This window comes from Dreissena polymorpha, chromosome 1 (assembly GCF_020536995.1).
Source record: "Dreissena polymorpha isolate Duluth1 chromosome 1, UMN_Dpol_1.0, whole genome shotgun sequence".
Lineage (NCBI taxonomy): Eukaryota > Metazoa > Mollusca > Bivalvia > Myida > Dreissenidae > Dreissena > Dreissena polymorpha.
In genome coordinates this window covers 124,844,533-124,859,925 of record NC_068355.1, presented here as the reverse complement: position 1 = coordinate 124,859,925, position 15,393 = coordinate 124,844,533, and the positions used below count along the sequence as shown (strand labels likewise).

The 15,393-nt window shown below is 34.1% G+C and overlaps 1 protein-coding gene across 1 annotated transcript in view; it reads left to right on the top strand.

Moving 5' to 3' along the window:
- Positions 1-13,850, top strand: part of LOC127848557 (receptor-type tyrosine-protein phosphatase eta-like) — a 415,812-nt gene extending 401,962 nt beyond the window's left edge. Inside the window, exons 28-34 of the mRNA XM_052381095.1 lie at positions 830-903; positions 2,947-3,081; positions 3,515-3,640; positions 4,295-4,449; positions 5,745-5,889; positions 6,449-6,530; positions 7,514-13,850. Coding sequence (XP_052237055.1) covers positions 830-903; positions 2,947-3,081; positions 3,515-3,640; positions 4,295-4,449; positions 5,745-5,889; positions 6,449-6,530; positions 7,514-7,611 — 815 coding nt within the window. The 3' untranslated portion in view covers positions 7,612-13,850. The remainder of the gene's footprint in view (positions 1-829; positions 904-2,946; positions 3,082-3,514; positions 3,641-4,294; positions 4,450-5,744; positions 5,890-6,448; positions 6,531-7,513) is intronic.
- The last annotated feature ends 1,543 nt before the right edge of the window (positions 13,851-15,393 follow it).

Sequence of the window (15,393 nt, the reverse complement as noted above, 5' to 3'; positions counted from 1 at the left end):
ACAAGGGGGGCGACTCGTGATGTCAGCAATCGTTAAGGCTACAATATACTAAATAATCGAGTCATGAAGGGCTGTACTTTCTAAACAAATCATCATATTTTCCTCGAAGGCATGTTGTACACTTTGTTCTGGTTTTATCGTTTGGAGATATTGATAGGGTAAGCATAGGTGTTCACTACTTAATCCCTGAAATAGGAAAAAGTTGGAGATTAAAGTTAAAAATGGCACTGCAAAAGGTTACAATCCACTAGAAAACGGCCGAAAAAGGCGCAAAAACAGTCGATTTTGATTTGAGTCGAATTTGTTTTTGGTTTGAACATGACAAATCTTTTTTATTGCTTAAATCTATTCAGCTAAGAATGCCCGTCAAGAAAAGGTATGGTTATGGGGGTCTCTATGTGCAAAATGTATTTATTTTCCCTCAAAGTTGTCGCTTTTACATCGAAACATATAAGGAAACTATTTAGTATATTTTGACCTAAACATTTACTTCAGCAGCATCTTCCCTGTATCTTGCAACTATGCTTTCAGCGCCATCGGCGCTCTCGTTATTTTTATGATGTAGCCAGCTGTCCTATTTGGCTTGCTTTTGTGCAAAATGATGTTTGTATAATGTCTTTTGAAATGTATTATATTTTCACAAATATTCCATGTTTTGAAAGAGGACACATTTATCTTTAAATTGGTATTACACTTTCAAAGCAAAAAGACGTTTTTATAATCATTTTGGCATTGTACCGTAGATCCTTATCGCAAAGACCCTTTTAATCAAGATCATGTACATGTGTGACAGATAAATGTGTGACTACATAACCGCCACTGCTTTCAGTCGATTCCACGCGGGTGAAGCTTAGCACGGATGGCAACGATGACAGTGACTACATCAATGCCAACTTCCTACCTGTACGTGCACATACAATATTCAGGACAAGTATTGGCAAAGTTTTTTTAGGAAATACATGATGAAAATCTTAAATGATCTTAACAATGTCTGAAGTCTTTTTCTAGCATGTGTTAACGTATTTTTACATTAAAGGTTTGAAACAAAGAAAGATTTTAGGTTTTTTTTGTAGCACAAATGGCTGAACATTGCTGAGAAATGTTTATACAAAAATTATCATAAAGGCCTGCACTTAAGTATTTTTTTCCCCAACCCAACCCTTCAAAGAAAAAAATCTTACCCTTAAGTTTTTCCCATAAAATTACAGATCGTTAGTTTGTTGATGATTGCCAAATCCAAGTAGTAAAGAGAGATTAATGAGGGAATCAAGCTTCCAGTTTGCTAAACAATCTTTAAATGTAAACATATCAATGCCCATGTTCTCGTTTTCTCCACAAGCGTTTACAAAGTGTCATAAGTATTTTCAAAAAATAAATAATTGTGTGCTTATATAGTATTTTTTATTGAAAATTGACTTGTATCTCAAATTTTTCGTATGTTAATTAAAAAGGCTACTGGTCTTAATCTATGAGTTATAACAAATAACACACCTGCAAAAATATCTGTTTTGAGTCTGCACATGTTTTGTTAGAAATCACCATTTTACAATGTTAAGGGCCTGTACCAGTATTTGAGACCAAATCTTCAACGTAAGACTATGAGTAAAGAATATTCTGTTAAATGTTATGTTTAAGCAGTGCTTAAATATTTAGTTTGACTTGGCATAAATCACAGATTGAATCATTAACCAGGTTTTCCGAAGGAAAAAACTGGTTATTAGATTGGTGAATGCGGGCGGGCTGGCTGGCTGGCGGGCTGGCTGGCTGGCGGGCTGGCGGAATAAGCTTGTCCGGGCCATAACTATGTCGTTCATTGTCAGATTTTAAAATCATTTGGCACATTTGTTCACCATCATTGGACGGTGTGTCGCGCGAAATAATTACGTCGATATCTCCAAGGTCAAGGTCACACTTTGAGTTCAAAGGTCAAAAATGGCCATAAATGAGCTTGTCCGAGCCATAACTATGTCGTTCATCGTCAGATTTTAAAATCATTTGGCACATTTGTTCACCATCATTGGACGGTGTGTCACGCGAAATAATTACGTCGATATCTCCAAGGTCAAGGTCACACTTTGAGTTCAAAGGTCAAAAATGGCCATAAATGAGCTTGTCCTGGCCATAACTATGTCATTCATTGTGAGATTTTAAAATCATTTGGCACATTTGTTCACCATCATGGGACGGTGTGTCCCACGAAAGAATCACGTCAATATCTCCAATGTCAAGGTCGCCACGACTAAAAATAGATTTAAAAACAAAAAAAAAACTTACAAAGGGGGTTAATTTTTTTTGGTCATTTCAAAAGTTCACTTTGAGTTTTCTCCCTTTATCAGATTTTTTTTTCACAATGAAAACCTGGTTTTGTGACAATTTTGTCCCTTGTTTTTGTTTTGTAACAATGTGTTAAAATATCAATGCATACAAAAAGTTTTTGGGGTTTCTATATGTACATGTACACTAATGTTAAAGATACAGGATTTGCAGGTGAATCTAGGCCCTGTTCAATTTATATCATCCTTAAGATTCTCCTGAATGTGTGATTGGTAGTCATATCATCTGTTTCATATGTTTTTATATGCATGGAAGTAAATTCTAATTAAAATGTATTAACGGTTGATCATTGAAGTGTCTGTGTATGTTTGGAAGTGTGAATGTCATTCTACTCACATTTGATTTTAACCCTTTACCACTTAGAAACGTATTTTGACGCATTTGTAGTCCCATAGAAAGTTAGATATAATTACATTTGTAAATGCCTTTCTTACTAAATTCAAGTGTTAAAGGCTTCATTTTCAACCCTTACTTACTGATGAGCAGCAAAGAGCATAAAACCTGAACAGACTGCGAGTTACTCGCTGGCTGTTCTGGTTTTGGGCTGTTTGCACATAACCATTTTCATTTTGCTTCTTTTGGGGGAAAGGGTTAACCTATAATTCTTTATAGGGCTACAATTCACCACGGGAGTACATTGGTTGTCAAGGACCGCTTGCTGCGACAGTTGATGACATGTGGCGTATGATCTGGGAACAGAATGTCAGCATCATCGTCATGCTAACACTCTGCACCGAAGGAAATAAGGTACAAGTGCTTGATAAACAATATAAACATGACACAAACATTGCATCGAACAGCTGAATTGTTTTCTTTTGCAGCCTATAACAGAAACTTGAACTGGCACTAAGACACTTTAACATGGCATTTAATGGTCTGTTTTTCAATTTATAGCATCTTTAGACTTTGGATCTTTACAGTGGGTTTTACTTTAGGTGATAGAAATAGCAATCAAGTCCCTTAACCTGGGTATATAACTCTTGGTGTTTCAGAATAAGTTAGCTGATGGAAAAAGCTATCAAGTCCCTTAACCAGGATATATAACTCTTGGTGTTTCAGAACTAGTTAGCTGATGGAAATAGCTATCAAGTCCCTTTACCAAGGTATATAACTCTTGGTGTTTCAGAACAAGTTAGCTGATGGAAATAGCTATCAAGGTATATAACTCTTGGTGTTACAGAACAAGTGTGAGCAGTACTGGCCAGACACTGTTAATGAACCGAAGCAGTACGGGGAAGTGGTGGTGGAGGTTACCTCCAGGTCTACCATCAACCACTATGACCTGAGGATGATGAAAATATCCAACGTAAGCAACTTGCTGTACCTTACTTGATGTGAGACTTCAAACACAAACTGGCATAAATATTTTTTTTTAAGTAATAAAAAAATGGCATAATCATGGAAAGAAACTTTGTACTAGGAAGTTATACATACAAAGTATTTCAGACAGCCAATCAGTAATGTCAGAATTTACAGCAAAGTCGCGTGGTGTAATGGATACGGTGTCCGCCTAGCGACCAGGAGGTCACCGGTTTGATCCCCATCATGGGAGCATTCTGTAGACACCAAGTACTGGTTCTAGGCCCCAGGAAACAAACTCGAGAGCGTTTATATAAGCCTTAGGCTTTCGATGCAATCAAGCTAAAATAAATAGGTTTTTACTAAAAAAATTATGCAAGTCATAAATGAAAGAAAGTCATGACAAAAAGTATGAGAGAAAGTAATTCTACACAGCTTAAGTGAAGTGTAATATTACTGTTTACATGATTACTTTGCACACGTTGCATACAAAATATCAAAGAGCGGAACCTAGTACTTGATACTTGCAATCTTATGTGCAGCATTAAGCGTGCATTTGTTGGCTACTGTAGGATTGGGATGCCCATAGAGATTCTCTGGTTAGTTTTCTCCTTTAGACATTTTGAATACATCCCAATGTTCATTGGATTACATTTCCCAGGGAAAGCAGAAGCGTGAGCTGAAGCATTTCCACTTCCTCACATGGCACGACTACAAGGCTGATGTCCACCACAACGTGATGCTGAACTTCATCAGCCGTGTCCGAGAATCCATGCGTCCGCCTGACAGCAACAAACCCACCCTTGTGCACTGCAGGTATGAAATGGGGCTCCCTATCAACTCTCATCTGAAGTAAACTCATGCAATGGACCTGTCATACAAACATACATTGTTACACTTATATTTTTTGTGTATGGCCGTTAAAGTTTTTTACTTGATTGCATAAGGTAACCATGTGCTTATAGTTACCACTGAAAATTTAACCAGTCCTAATAATTGGTCATTACTGCTTGAGCATATTTCATTGCTTATCATGGTATACCATTGTTCATTGTGGTGGATGTTTCTATCATCATGGTATGTCATGGCTCCTTGCTGTTTGTGTTTTGATGATCCTGGTATGCGATTGCTGATTGTGGCATGGGATTTTATTATCACTCTGATTGTGTGTTTTGGTGCATGTTTGTCTCAACACTGTTCATTGTGGTGGATGTTTCCATGATATCAGTATACCATATATCATTTTGGCTCATGTTTGTATGATCATGGTATACCATTGCTCATTGTGAAGCTTATTTCTATGATTTGTGTAAAACAAAGCCTCATGAGGTGAATATTTTTATGCTCCCCCAAAATTTATTTTGGGGGGAGCATATAGTTGCCACTTCGTCTGTCCGTCCGTCCGTGCACAGTTTTTGTCCGGGCTATTTCTCAGCAACTAATGACCGGAATTCAATGAAACTTTATGGGAAGCTTCACTACCAATAGGAGATGTGCACATTATCAGCAGGTTCTGGTCGGATAATTTTTTACAGAGTTATGGCCCTTTGAAATTTTCTATAAACTGTACATATAGTGCAATTTTTGTCCGGGCTATTTCTCAGCAACTAATGACCGGAATTCAATGAATCTTTATGGGAAGCTTCACTACCAATAGGAGATGTGCATATTATCAGCAGGTTCTGGTCAGATGATTTTTCACAGAGTTATGGCCCTTGAAATTTTCCATTAATTGTAGATAAAGTGCAATTCTTGTCCGGGCTATTTCTCAGCAACTAATGACTGGAATTTAATGAAACTTTATGGGAAGCTTTACTACCAAGAGGAGATGTGCATATTATCAGCAGGTTCTGGTCGGATGATTTTTCACAGAGTTATGGCCCTTTGAAATTTTCTATAAAAAAATTCTTGTGCCCCCAACTACTGTGCCCTCAAGACGTTTCCTTTGTTCTGAATATATAGTGCAATATTGTGACAAAAAAAAACTTTGGGGAGCATCACCCGTCTCCGACGGTTTCATGTTAAAATCATATGTGCAATTTCTCATTCAAGTGCATGTTTCTATGATCATGATAAACCATAGCTCATTATTGGCTGCCTGTCTTCTCCAGTGCTGGTGTGGGTAGGACAGGCACGTACATTGCGGTGGACCACCTGATGCAGTTCATCAGGGACCATGACTATGAGGAGCAGATTGACATCTTTGACCTCGTCCTCAAGTTGAGGCACAATAGGAGCCACATGGTGCAGACTGAGGTACGTATATAGTGTCCATAAGCGATTTGAGAATAAAAAATGTACATATGTATTTGGAGTTTTTCAAAAAAAAATTAAATAACATATTTTTTTACGCTTAGATACATACATTTAAAACCACAAGGGCATAATTAGAAGTTGTTTAAAATATGGTCTTAGTATTTACAAAGCCTTGTTTATTTTTGGCCAATAAATAAAATTGTTTAAGATGGTGTTAATATGTTTCTAGCAACTTTAAGCATTATATCTGACAAATGATGGTTAAATGATTTTTTACTGTGCTAAGAAAAACAGTACATCGAATACTTGTTTGAGAGATTATCGTTATTTTGAAAGCAACAATACATCTAAACACTCCTTTGTCTTTAATTTGTTTACATTCTAGTCTTGAATGTCAAACTGCTTTATCTGGAGAATTATTGTTAAGTAAAGAGAACAGTTTAAGGCTTATTCCTTGATGTCTGGATCCTTGTATGCATGTACATCTTAAAACTCCCTGTCTGATATGTGATTGTGCTTTTATCTATGTATGATCACATTTGTTTACCTCTGATTACAGCAACAGTACATCTTCATCCATGAGTGTGTTAAGGAAATGTTGGATGAGAAAATGAAGGCACATGACAACCTTTATGCCAATGGTTTGTATTTATTTATTTTTCCATCTTAGTTTTCGAGAAACCCCAATTCTTTTGGATAACAGGTGGGAAGTCACGAAAAAATTGACACTATTTAATTTTGCTCTGGTTTCTAAAGGGGCCTTTTCACAGATTTTGGCATATATTGAAGTTTGTTGGTCAATGCTTTATATTGATAAATGTAAAGATTGGTTCTAAAAAGCTGCAGTAAAAAAACAAGAATAAAATTAAAGAAAATAAAGTAACCCGTAACTTGGCTCGAACCACTGACCCCTAGATTAAAATTTATGTCTATCGATTACACCACTGGGCCATCCGTGCTGATACAATGAGTGATGAATTTTATACTTTATATAAGTAATCCTCGAAGTATCACAAAATATAAGGACAACAACAGAACTCTTCCAAATTATTCAATCATTTCGTGTTGCAACGCTTTATAATTTTCAGGTTTTTAAATTGTCAAAAAATGCATATAATGGATATTTTAGAGCATGGTAAATGTTCTGTACTACGGTTTCTTCACAAACATCATAACTACAACGAAAATTTGTGAATCTGAAACAATTATTTTTAATTTTGTCAATTTACCAAAACGTATAAAAGGCCCTTAAGGTAAGTCAAAAAGGCCAAAACATATTGTTAGAAGTTACTTAGGAACTCTTAAATCTAGATTCTTCAAATTTTGCAAGTTAGATTGGTTAACCGGAATCCTTATTGTTAAATAGGTCATGGTCAAATGACCACAAACTATTAACTCCATTTCAGGTTATACACAACCCTAGAATATGGGTTCATTAAAACTGATTGGTTGGTAAGGTCTTACCAGCATCAATTTTCTGTTTATTTTGTTATGTTTTGCCACTTTATCTGTATTAAAATGAAAGATTGGTAAACAGACATTAAAATGTATCATATTTAACCATATTTACCGGTACTTTTAGACGTTTTTGCTCTGCAAAAAGAAAAATTATTGTTTTATTCAGTGGGTGGCGATGACAACCTTTATGCCAACACACAGCAAGAGTCGTTGTATGAGAACACGTTTACGGGTAAAACCCGCGAGGAGAAAACTGAGTTGTAAACCTCGAGATTGGCTCTACCCATGACACTTTGACGGGCGCATAAGTCTGCATGCCATGAATCACGCTTGTTTAACCAGAATTCCATGTTTTTTGTTTCATCTGGCGTGTCATATCCAGGCAGGATTCCAACACGACAGCTGATAACGGCTCTGAGATCACTCTGTATGGAGCATTTTTGTAGTGTAACTGCAATGCCCAACATTTCTGATCTTGTTCACATTTTTCCTTTAACAACATACTTCTGAGAGTGTCCTCATGTTAATATTTGCAGGGTGTGGTAGTTACTTGCAGTTTACTTAATCGTAGTTGTTTAAATCAATACAACCTTACGGTATATGTTTTATTTATGGACTTAAAAATCACAAAGTTTTGAGTGGTATTTATCATTTTCAAACCAACTGACCTTAAACTCATAATCTCTGTATTTTATTAATGTGTACATCTAGAATAAAATATGCAAAAGTATAAATGCAATTCATGCCATAAAATGCGATTCTAATTTCACATGTACTGACCAAAAATTCTGACATCTAGCTGTGTTTGTATACTTGTTGTTATTTGCTAACCACAATTAATTTTGCTTGAAAGTAATGTTGTTATTTTATTATGACATATTCTATTTTCTTATTCATATATATTTTTTGTAAAGTACAGGTAAATTATTATTTGAATATGTTATTGTTGTTTATTATATAGTATATTTTCTTCACTTATTATGAATGTAACACTTTAATAATCCAAACATCATAATGTAAATTGTGTTTCTTCATTTATAAGCCATCTATTTTGTCATTCAACATATACTTTTGTTCTATTTATTCCCTAAATTACCCATTTGAAATTGGCATTGATATTTGTTGTGGAAAAAATAATATTGGCCAATTGACTTCCATAAAATAAAGCTAAATTGCAAGAGGATCAGGACAATTTACGAGTTCATAATTAATCATTAAACTAAATTCTTTGAAATCCCTCAGGTGTGTTACTGTTGTATATTATTATATACTATTAAAGCCATTGACAATGTAACAATTATGTTTTGCTGCTCATGCCAAAGCTTTTTAGCATGCCAAGTTTTGAAGAAGTTTTAAATGTGGCTTAATATTTATTTTTTACATTCCATATCATCTTGCTCAATACTTGACTCAAACATCCACATATACATGCATATAAGAATATATGTATATGTACAAAAGGCTTTACATTTATATTGAAACATTATTTATTGAATAGCTTGTATAGGCTAGAGAGTATAAAAAATGATAACACAGAACTTGAAAACATGACATTAATTCAATACATCCAATAATTATGTGCCATTTTCGTCTGCAAGTCGCCTTCACAATACATCCTAGTGACTGTGAAAACAATCCTGAATTGTTACAGGCTGTCATAATTTAATGTCCTTGTATGGTTTGAGGGTTTAACCATGAAAATATGAAATGACAATGGTCAGATTTCAACAGTTTAATGTGTCTTCTTTAATTCAATTCTATTTGAAATACAAAATGTAAGCCTAGCCTTGCACACTGTTTTATTTTTCATATAATATATTTTGCTATGATGGGCTTCATGTGCATTGATGTTTTCATTTCACATTGAAACTGTTTCAGCTTCTGTCAAAGGTTTTCCATTTGCATTACAATCAAATAAAACAGCTTTTTAGAACTGTACAGAATTTTTTATAATTCATTTATTGTAGAAGTTATGTTTACTTTTGTGTATACTATGGGGACATTTGTACTTTTTGTTTTTCTACATAATTTTGTTGTTTTTGCTGTAGTTGCTAATTTAAGTTTTGATTTCCACTCACTAAATGTATATAGATTTTACAGTGCACTACACACATTTATTGTTGGATGTAATATTTTAATATTGTAGCATAGAATAAGTATTTACTCGGTTAAGAATTTGTAATATAAGTAATATGCTGACACAATAAGTAACTTAACCAACTGATATTTCTCTGTGAGATATGAACTGTCTACCAAACCATGTGAAAGATAAAAAAATCTGAAAGGATATGTGTTCCGATAACTTTTTTAATCGACTGGTCCTCACCAGATTTTACAGACCTTGCTCTTCTTTAAACAAACAATAAAATACCTTTTATAAAGTTTATTTTTATCACTATGATGTTCAAAATGTTTAACAAATGGTCTATAAATTTAACAAAAAAAAAAGAAGGTAATACTTTCAATTTAAAGTTATCCACGATTTTGTGATCGTTGAAACAGCCGCTGGTACTGCAGACTATAGCATCAAATCTTGACAGGGAGCCAGTAACGGTCAAGTGGTTTCCTGCTTTCACAAGGATTGAATCTTTGTAAAATTCAATTCAACCAAAAAATTCACGAAAAAAGGTGCAATATTTGACTGGTTATAAGAATCGCATGTGGATATTGTTATGTCACCAGCTAAGATAGCAAGTTTAACTAGTTGGTAAAATCCATTTTATTTTATAGCTAAACAATCTATCGAATATAATTAAACATAATTTTGCATTGGACATAAGGACTACCAGTTTCGGGAATAATACCAAACCTCAGCAAATTTTATCAGAAATGGCCGAGGTCTGACATCTTTTACATGGATTGCTGTCTACTGTGATATATATTGACATGGCAAATTTTGTATGGTTTAGAAGTTGATTGAATTATTATTTCTACTTAAACTGACATTATACACATTTTTTATTTTATTATCCAGTAAGGGTCACAAATATCCACCAATGTGTTTAAGTTGTTTACTTTTGTCAGATTGGTGAGCATGTGTCCTGCAGTTTAATCAAAATCAAAACTACCAACAAAGTAAAGCATCAAAATCATGACTTTTCTGTAAATAGTTATATTGGAGGTTCTAGTACTGTTGAGGGTAATTTTATAATTTATGCATGTTAAAATTAGTCCCTTGAAAAAAATGCTCTTAATATTTGTTCCTTGTTATATAAATAATAAAAATGTATCAAATAAATTACGATGTGAAGTGATAACCTATGCATGTTTTCCAAGTGCCTTTGTAAAGTTAATATATGGAGTATGCTTCCTTCCATATGATATTATATTGCTTGCTGTAAACAAAAATTATTAATAATTATTATAATTATTGTTAGTTAGCTATTGAGCCTACGTTTTGTTATGTTTGTATAAAGTTGTGTTTTGAATTGTTTTTTGTAGAACGTCTACTGTTATAACTCTGAATTTTTGACACAAAAAAATAAAGACTTGCTTACTTTTGAAAATTTAGATTCCCAAAATACTGTGTCCAAAAATGTTCAGACACACTGACACTATTTACCATAATGAATGAATCACTAATTTTCATAATCAAGCAAATTAATGTATTTGGTTTTAAATGAAAATACAGTTTCCTGAAAAGATTTACACCAAAAAGTTAAATGCATTAATCAGAATTGTGTTTCGAAGTTTATGAGCAAGGTACATCAGCGCCTTAGGCATTATGTGAAGACCTGCACTGTGTCCCAGCACAGATCCTTCCTAATTTACTTCAGAGACACAAAGTTGGGACAAATTTTATAATAAAAGCTGCAATTACATGCAATTACGTGTATCATCTATTTATCATCTATTTAGCTTTTACTGAAAGATAACTTTGAAGTGGTCTTGTGTGTGTGAGGGGGAGCCAGTGTACTTGGAAGAAACCTCACCTGTCCGGTATGGTGACCCCCCAACAAATCTCACATGCACCGGTAGCAGGTATTGAACCCCAGGGTCTCTTAGCTCAGTTAGAAGTGCCTAAACAAACAACTTTTCTAACCAGATAGCTGCAAATATATCAGTGCATTGTTTTCTGATTAAAATGCATTTTTCCAGAAAAAAAAAATTCATTATTTGGGAAAATCTGAATAACAGAAAGATTGGAGACAACAATTATTATTTTGGCATAAAAAGAGGATTTGTGAAAATTTTGAGTGTCCAAAAACTATTAATTACATTATTTACAAGTTATTAAACTAGTTCAGGACCGTCCAGTTGCCATATTACGGTAATAAACATCTTGTAAAATCTTGTCCTTTTCTTGATAAGTTTAAGTAAAGATGTTTCTTTAATATGACGACATAATGTCTATTAAATTATAAAGATCAAACTGTAGGATTAATTGTGAAAGTAGTTTAATGTTTACCTTGCACAAAAACTATTATGATATTTGCTCAAAGACGTAAAACTCGTAAGGATAATCTAAGATGATTTTTTTACTTATGTCACATTTCTTAGGCAGTCCAGTTAGCCTACTTTGAGATATTTTCAAATACTTTGTTCAGCCTTCAGGCTACACAGAGACTTATACTTCAAAAATGACATTTATGTCAGGAATTTAAGTGCTTATTGTTACAAGAACATTTGCATATGCACAACATAAATTTGTTTGTGTGCCTTTACAAAAGCAAAGTCCCTTTTTGTTACTGTATTTTCATACTCAAAACATGCTATGCTTTAAAAAATATATATATTTTATTTGTTTACATATTACATATTGTTATATTTGTATATCTTTATATGTATTTCTAACTGAATGTTTTCTATATGTATAATCAGAAGGTATGTATGTTTAATAGAACACAGGATATAAACTTACAAAAGGCTGTGATTGGGAATTGAATTTGTTTAGTTATTATGTTGCAAATATGGCTCAATGTATATCTATGCATCTATATAAGGTGGCACATATTTTTCTCATTGTTGACCAGAACTTTAAATGTACAGTCAATCTTGTGCTTGCGCCCACATGAATTAAGCGACTTTTGTCTTATGCGACCACTTTAAATCCCGCCCGAGCGTTTTAACTATATTTTCATATTGTATTAAGAGACTTTTGTCTTACGCGACCAGCGACCGCTGCTTTTAGTGTTTTTTGAAGCCCAAGTCTTGAATTAAGCGACCGCGTTAAGGTAAAAGTGGTAAATCTGTTGACCGTTCAGGGACAAATCAGTGCTAATTGCTTATCTAAGCCGATAACATGAACGATTACCGGTACACCTTTGTTTTGATTTCACACTAGCCATTTTCCTTTGTCTCGATGACCGGTTCTGACCGGTGTTAATGCTGACTGTGTATCAATTTTTGGTGTCAAATAATACAGTGAGGTATTGCCAACAGTCTACGGGTTAAAGAGTTTACTATCTGGGACATTAAGTGACACATTTTATCTCCGATTTTATTGCAGAAACAATGCGCCGACGCGACAAACATTTTCACAGTGTTCTATTAATCGGTTACATGTAGGGAAATCTGGTCATTAAAAACTGTAATTGTTATTATGCTTATTAGTTTGTGTTAGCAAATTTTCCAATCAGGCGTGTTTATTTAGTTTTCAATCAAGGTGTTTAATTTATTTCCCTATGACCCATAATCGAGTCAGAGATATATATAATCTTACATGCAAAAATTAAAATGTCACAACAGAAAGTATTAACGTTAAATGAATAAATTCGGGTAATGGAAGTGTCAAATAAAAGTGCACATAAATTTAATCGCGAATGAGTTTGGAGTCGAAAAAACCCATTCTCCGTGCAATCCATTTACATTGTATTTAGAATTAGAGAGAACAAATACAACTTATTTTAAGTAAAAAGTTGTTTTATTCATTTTATTTATATTTAGATTCATTTGATTACAAAAGCTGAACACGCTGTGTCAAACGGAGATAATCCTATATCTGGATTTAAAATCAAAGGTCCGCATTCATACCAAATGGCCTTTTTTTTATTTAAAGACCATTTTATTAAGAGACCACTTTTGGTTACTCCCTTTAGTGGTCTCTAAATACAAGATTGACTGTAGTACAACTTAAATGTAGTGTTTATTATGTGAAATGATCACATCCAAGGACAGTTGTGTTTGTTTGTGTTCTAGCTGAAGACACTCTTTGTGCATTAATTTTCAATCATGCTAGATTGTAAAATGAGCAGTATATTTGACATCAGGTATATAAACAAAACAAAAGGTTTTTAATTAGTTTCCAATAGTTATACTGAGAATACGGAAGAGCATTAAGGAATTTACAAACTATTTGGATTCTCTAGTAATATTGTCAAGAATCTGGTTCACATTACATGTATGTCCGTTCTCTAGACACAAACACTGATGATGGTAATTGTGCTAAAAGAGAAATCTTATTTTTACCACTTGAAACAATAATTATAAAACACACTATGTATCTTTGTATTAAGCCTTGTTGGAATTGTTTAATCTATGCAAGAATAAAGTATACTCTTTTAGCCAGAGTGTTTCAGTTTTTAAACTTGTCCCGTTCAACATAACAACAAGTGTCAATGCAGGTATAGGTTTATATGTGTGTACACTGTCATGTCTGTTCCTTTGTCTGTCAGTCAGATCAGCTTGCACACCCCTGGGCTACAAATCCCAGTATGGCGGGTTAGATCCTCGGCATAGTCACATAAATTGTGTATGGGTCGGTCATGTAGAATTATGCCACAAAACAAACTGTACATCCACAAAACGTGTTGATTGGGATTTCTAACAACATCTGTCTGTTCATCAAACAAGTGAAGGGACTGCAAAAGTGCATAGAATATAATCATAAAACATAGCAAAATAGCAGGGGGGTAGCCTCCTTCCATTTGTATAAACCATTTTGAAAACTGTCGCACTCTTTTTGTGCTTTTTAATTGTTAATGATCTTTTATATACAGGGAAACCCAGTGTGTGTTTTTTATTTACAACTTTACAGAGTAAGATGAAATTATTAAAAACATTCAATTTCACACAGTAATGCAATGTCTCCATAGGTTCATAAAAATTAATCATCAAACTTCATATACACATAGAAAGCATTTTTATGGTAATGAGCACAACATTTTTTGTCATCCGATGCATATGGTGCAGTGAATTAAAAAAAATAATCTGTGTTTTGCTAAAGGGATATTTGATTTCATGATGAAATATTGCAAACCTACAGATAAAGCGGAAGTTGCGGTTTGACTGAACCATTTTTAATGCCTTGTTTCATTCATTTTGCCACTGCTGTGAGGGTTTTCTTGGAGGCTCTTCCTCAGACTTCCACTTTGTCCACACAAAAATATACGTTGTGGAGCAAACTTCTTCCTCATGTCTCGGGCAATTTAATAAAAACTTAAAATATGTCTTCCTTCTGTCATCAGCCTGTTGAATTTTCGGGTGAATAGCAAATCGAAAATGATTACTGGTTTAGTGAAGAAATTTCACAAACATACAAACTTGTGCATTGAAGTTTTTTGTTCATTTTTTTTTAATCAAAGATATATGTTGCTTTTTTCAGTAAAAAACAACACAGAAAAGGTATTGAAGGAATAACACTGTCCTTCATCATGTTTACAGGCAAACAGGTGAAGTAAAATTTACATGCTTTTTATAGTCATAAAGAAACTTCCCAGTCCCATTTCACCTTTTTAGCTCACCTGAGCACAATGTGCTCATGGTGAGCTTTTGTGATCACCTTTTGTATGTCGTGCGGCATGGAGAATCAACATTTGCCTTGTTAACACTCTAGAGGCCACATTTATTGTCCGATCTTCATGAAATTTGTTCAAAGGATTAGTCTGAATGACATCTTAGACGAGTTTGAAAATGGACAGTGTGACTGATATACATGGCCACCAGTGGGTGTTCATTTTTCCTTAAATGGCTCTAGTTAATCCTTTTTAATATTCTAGAGGCCACATGTATTGTTCAATCTTCATGAAACGTGGTCAGAAGATTCGACCCAATATCTTGGACGAGTTCGAAATCGATTACAGTTGAATGAAGAACATGGCCGCCAGG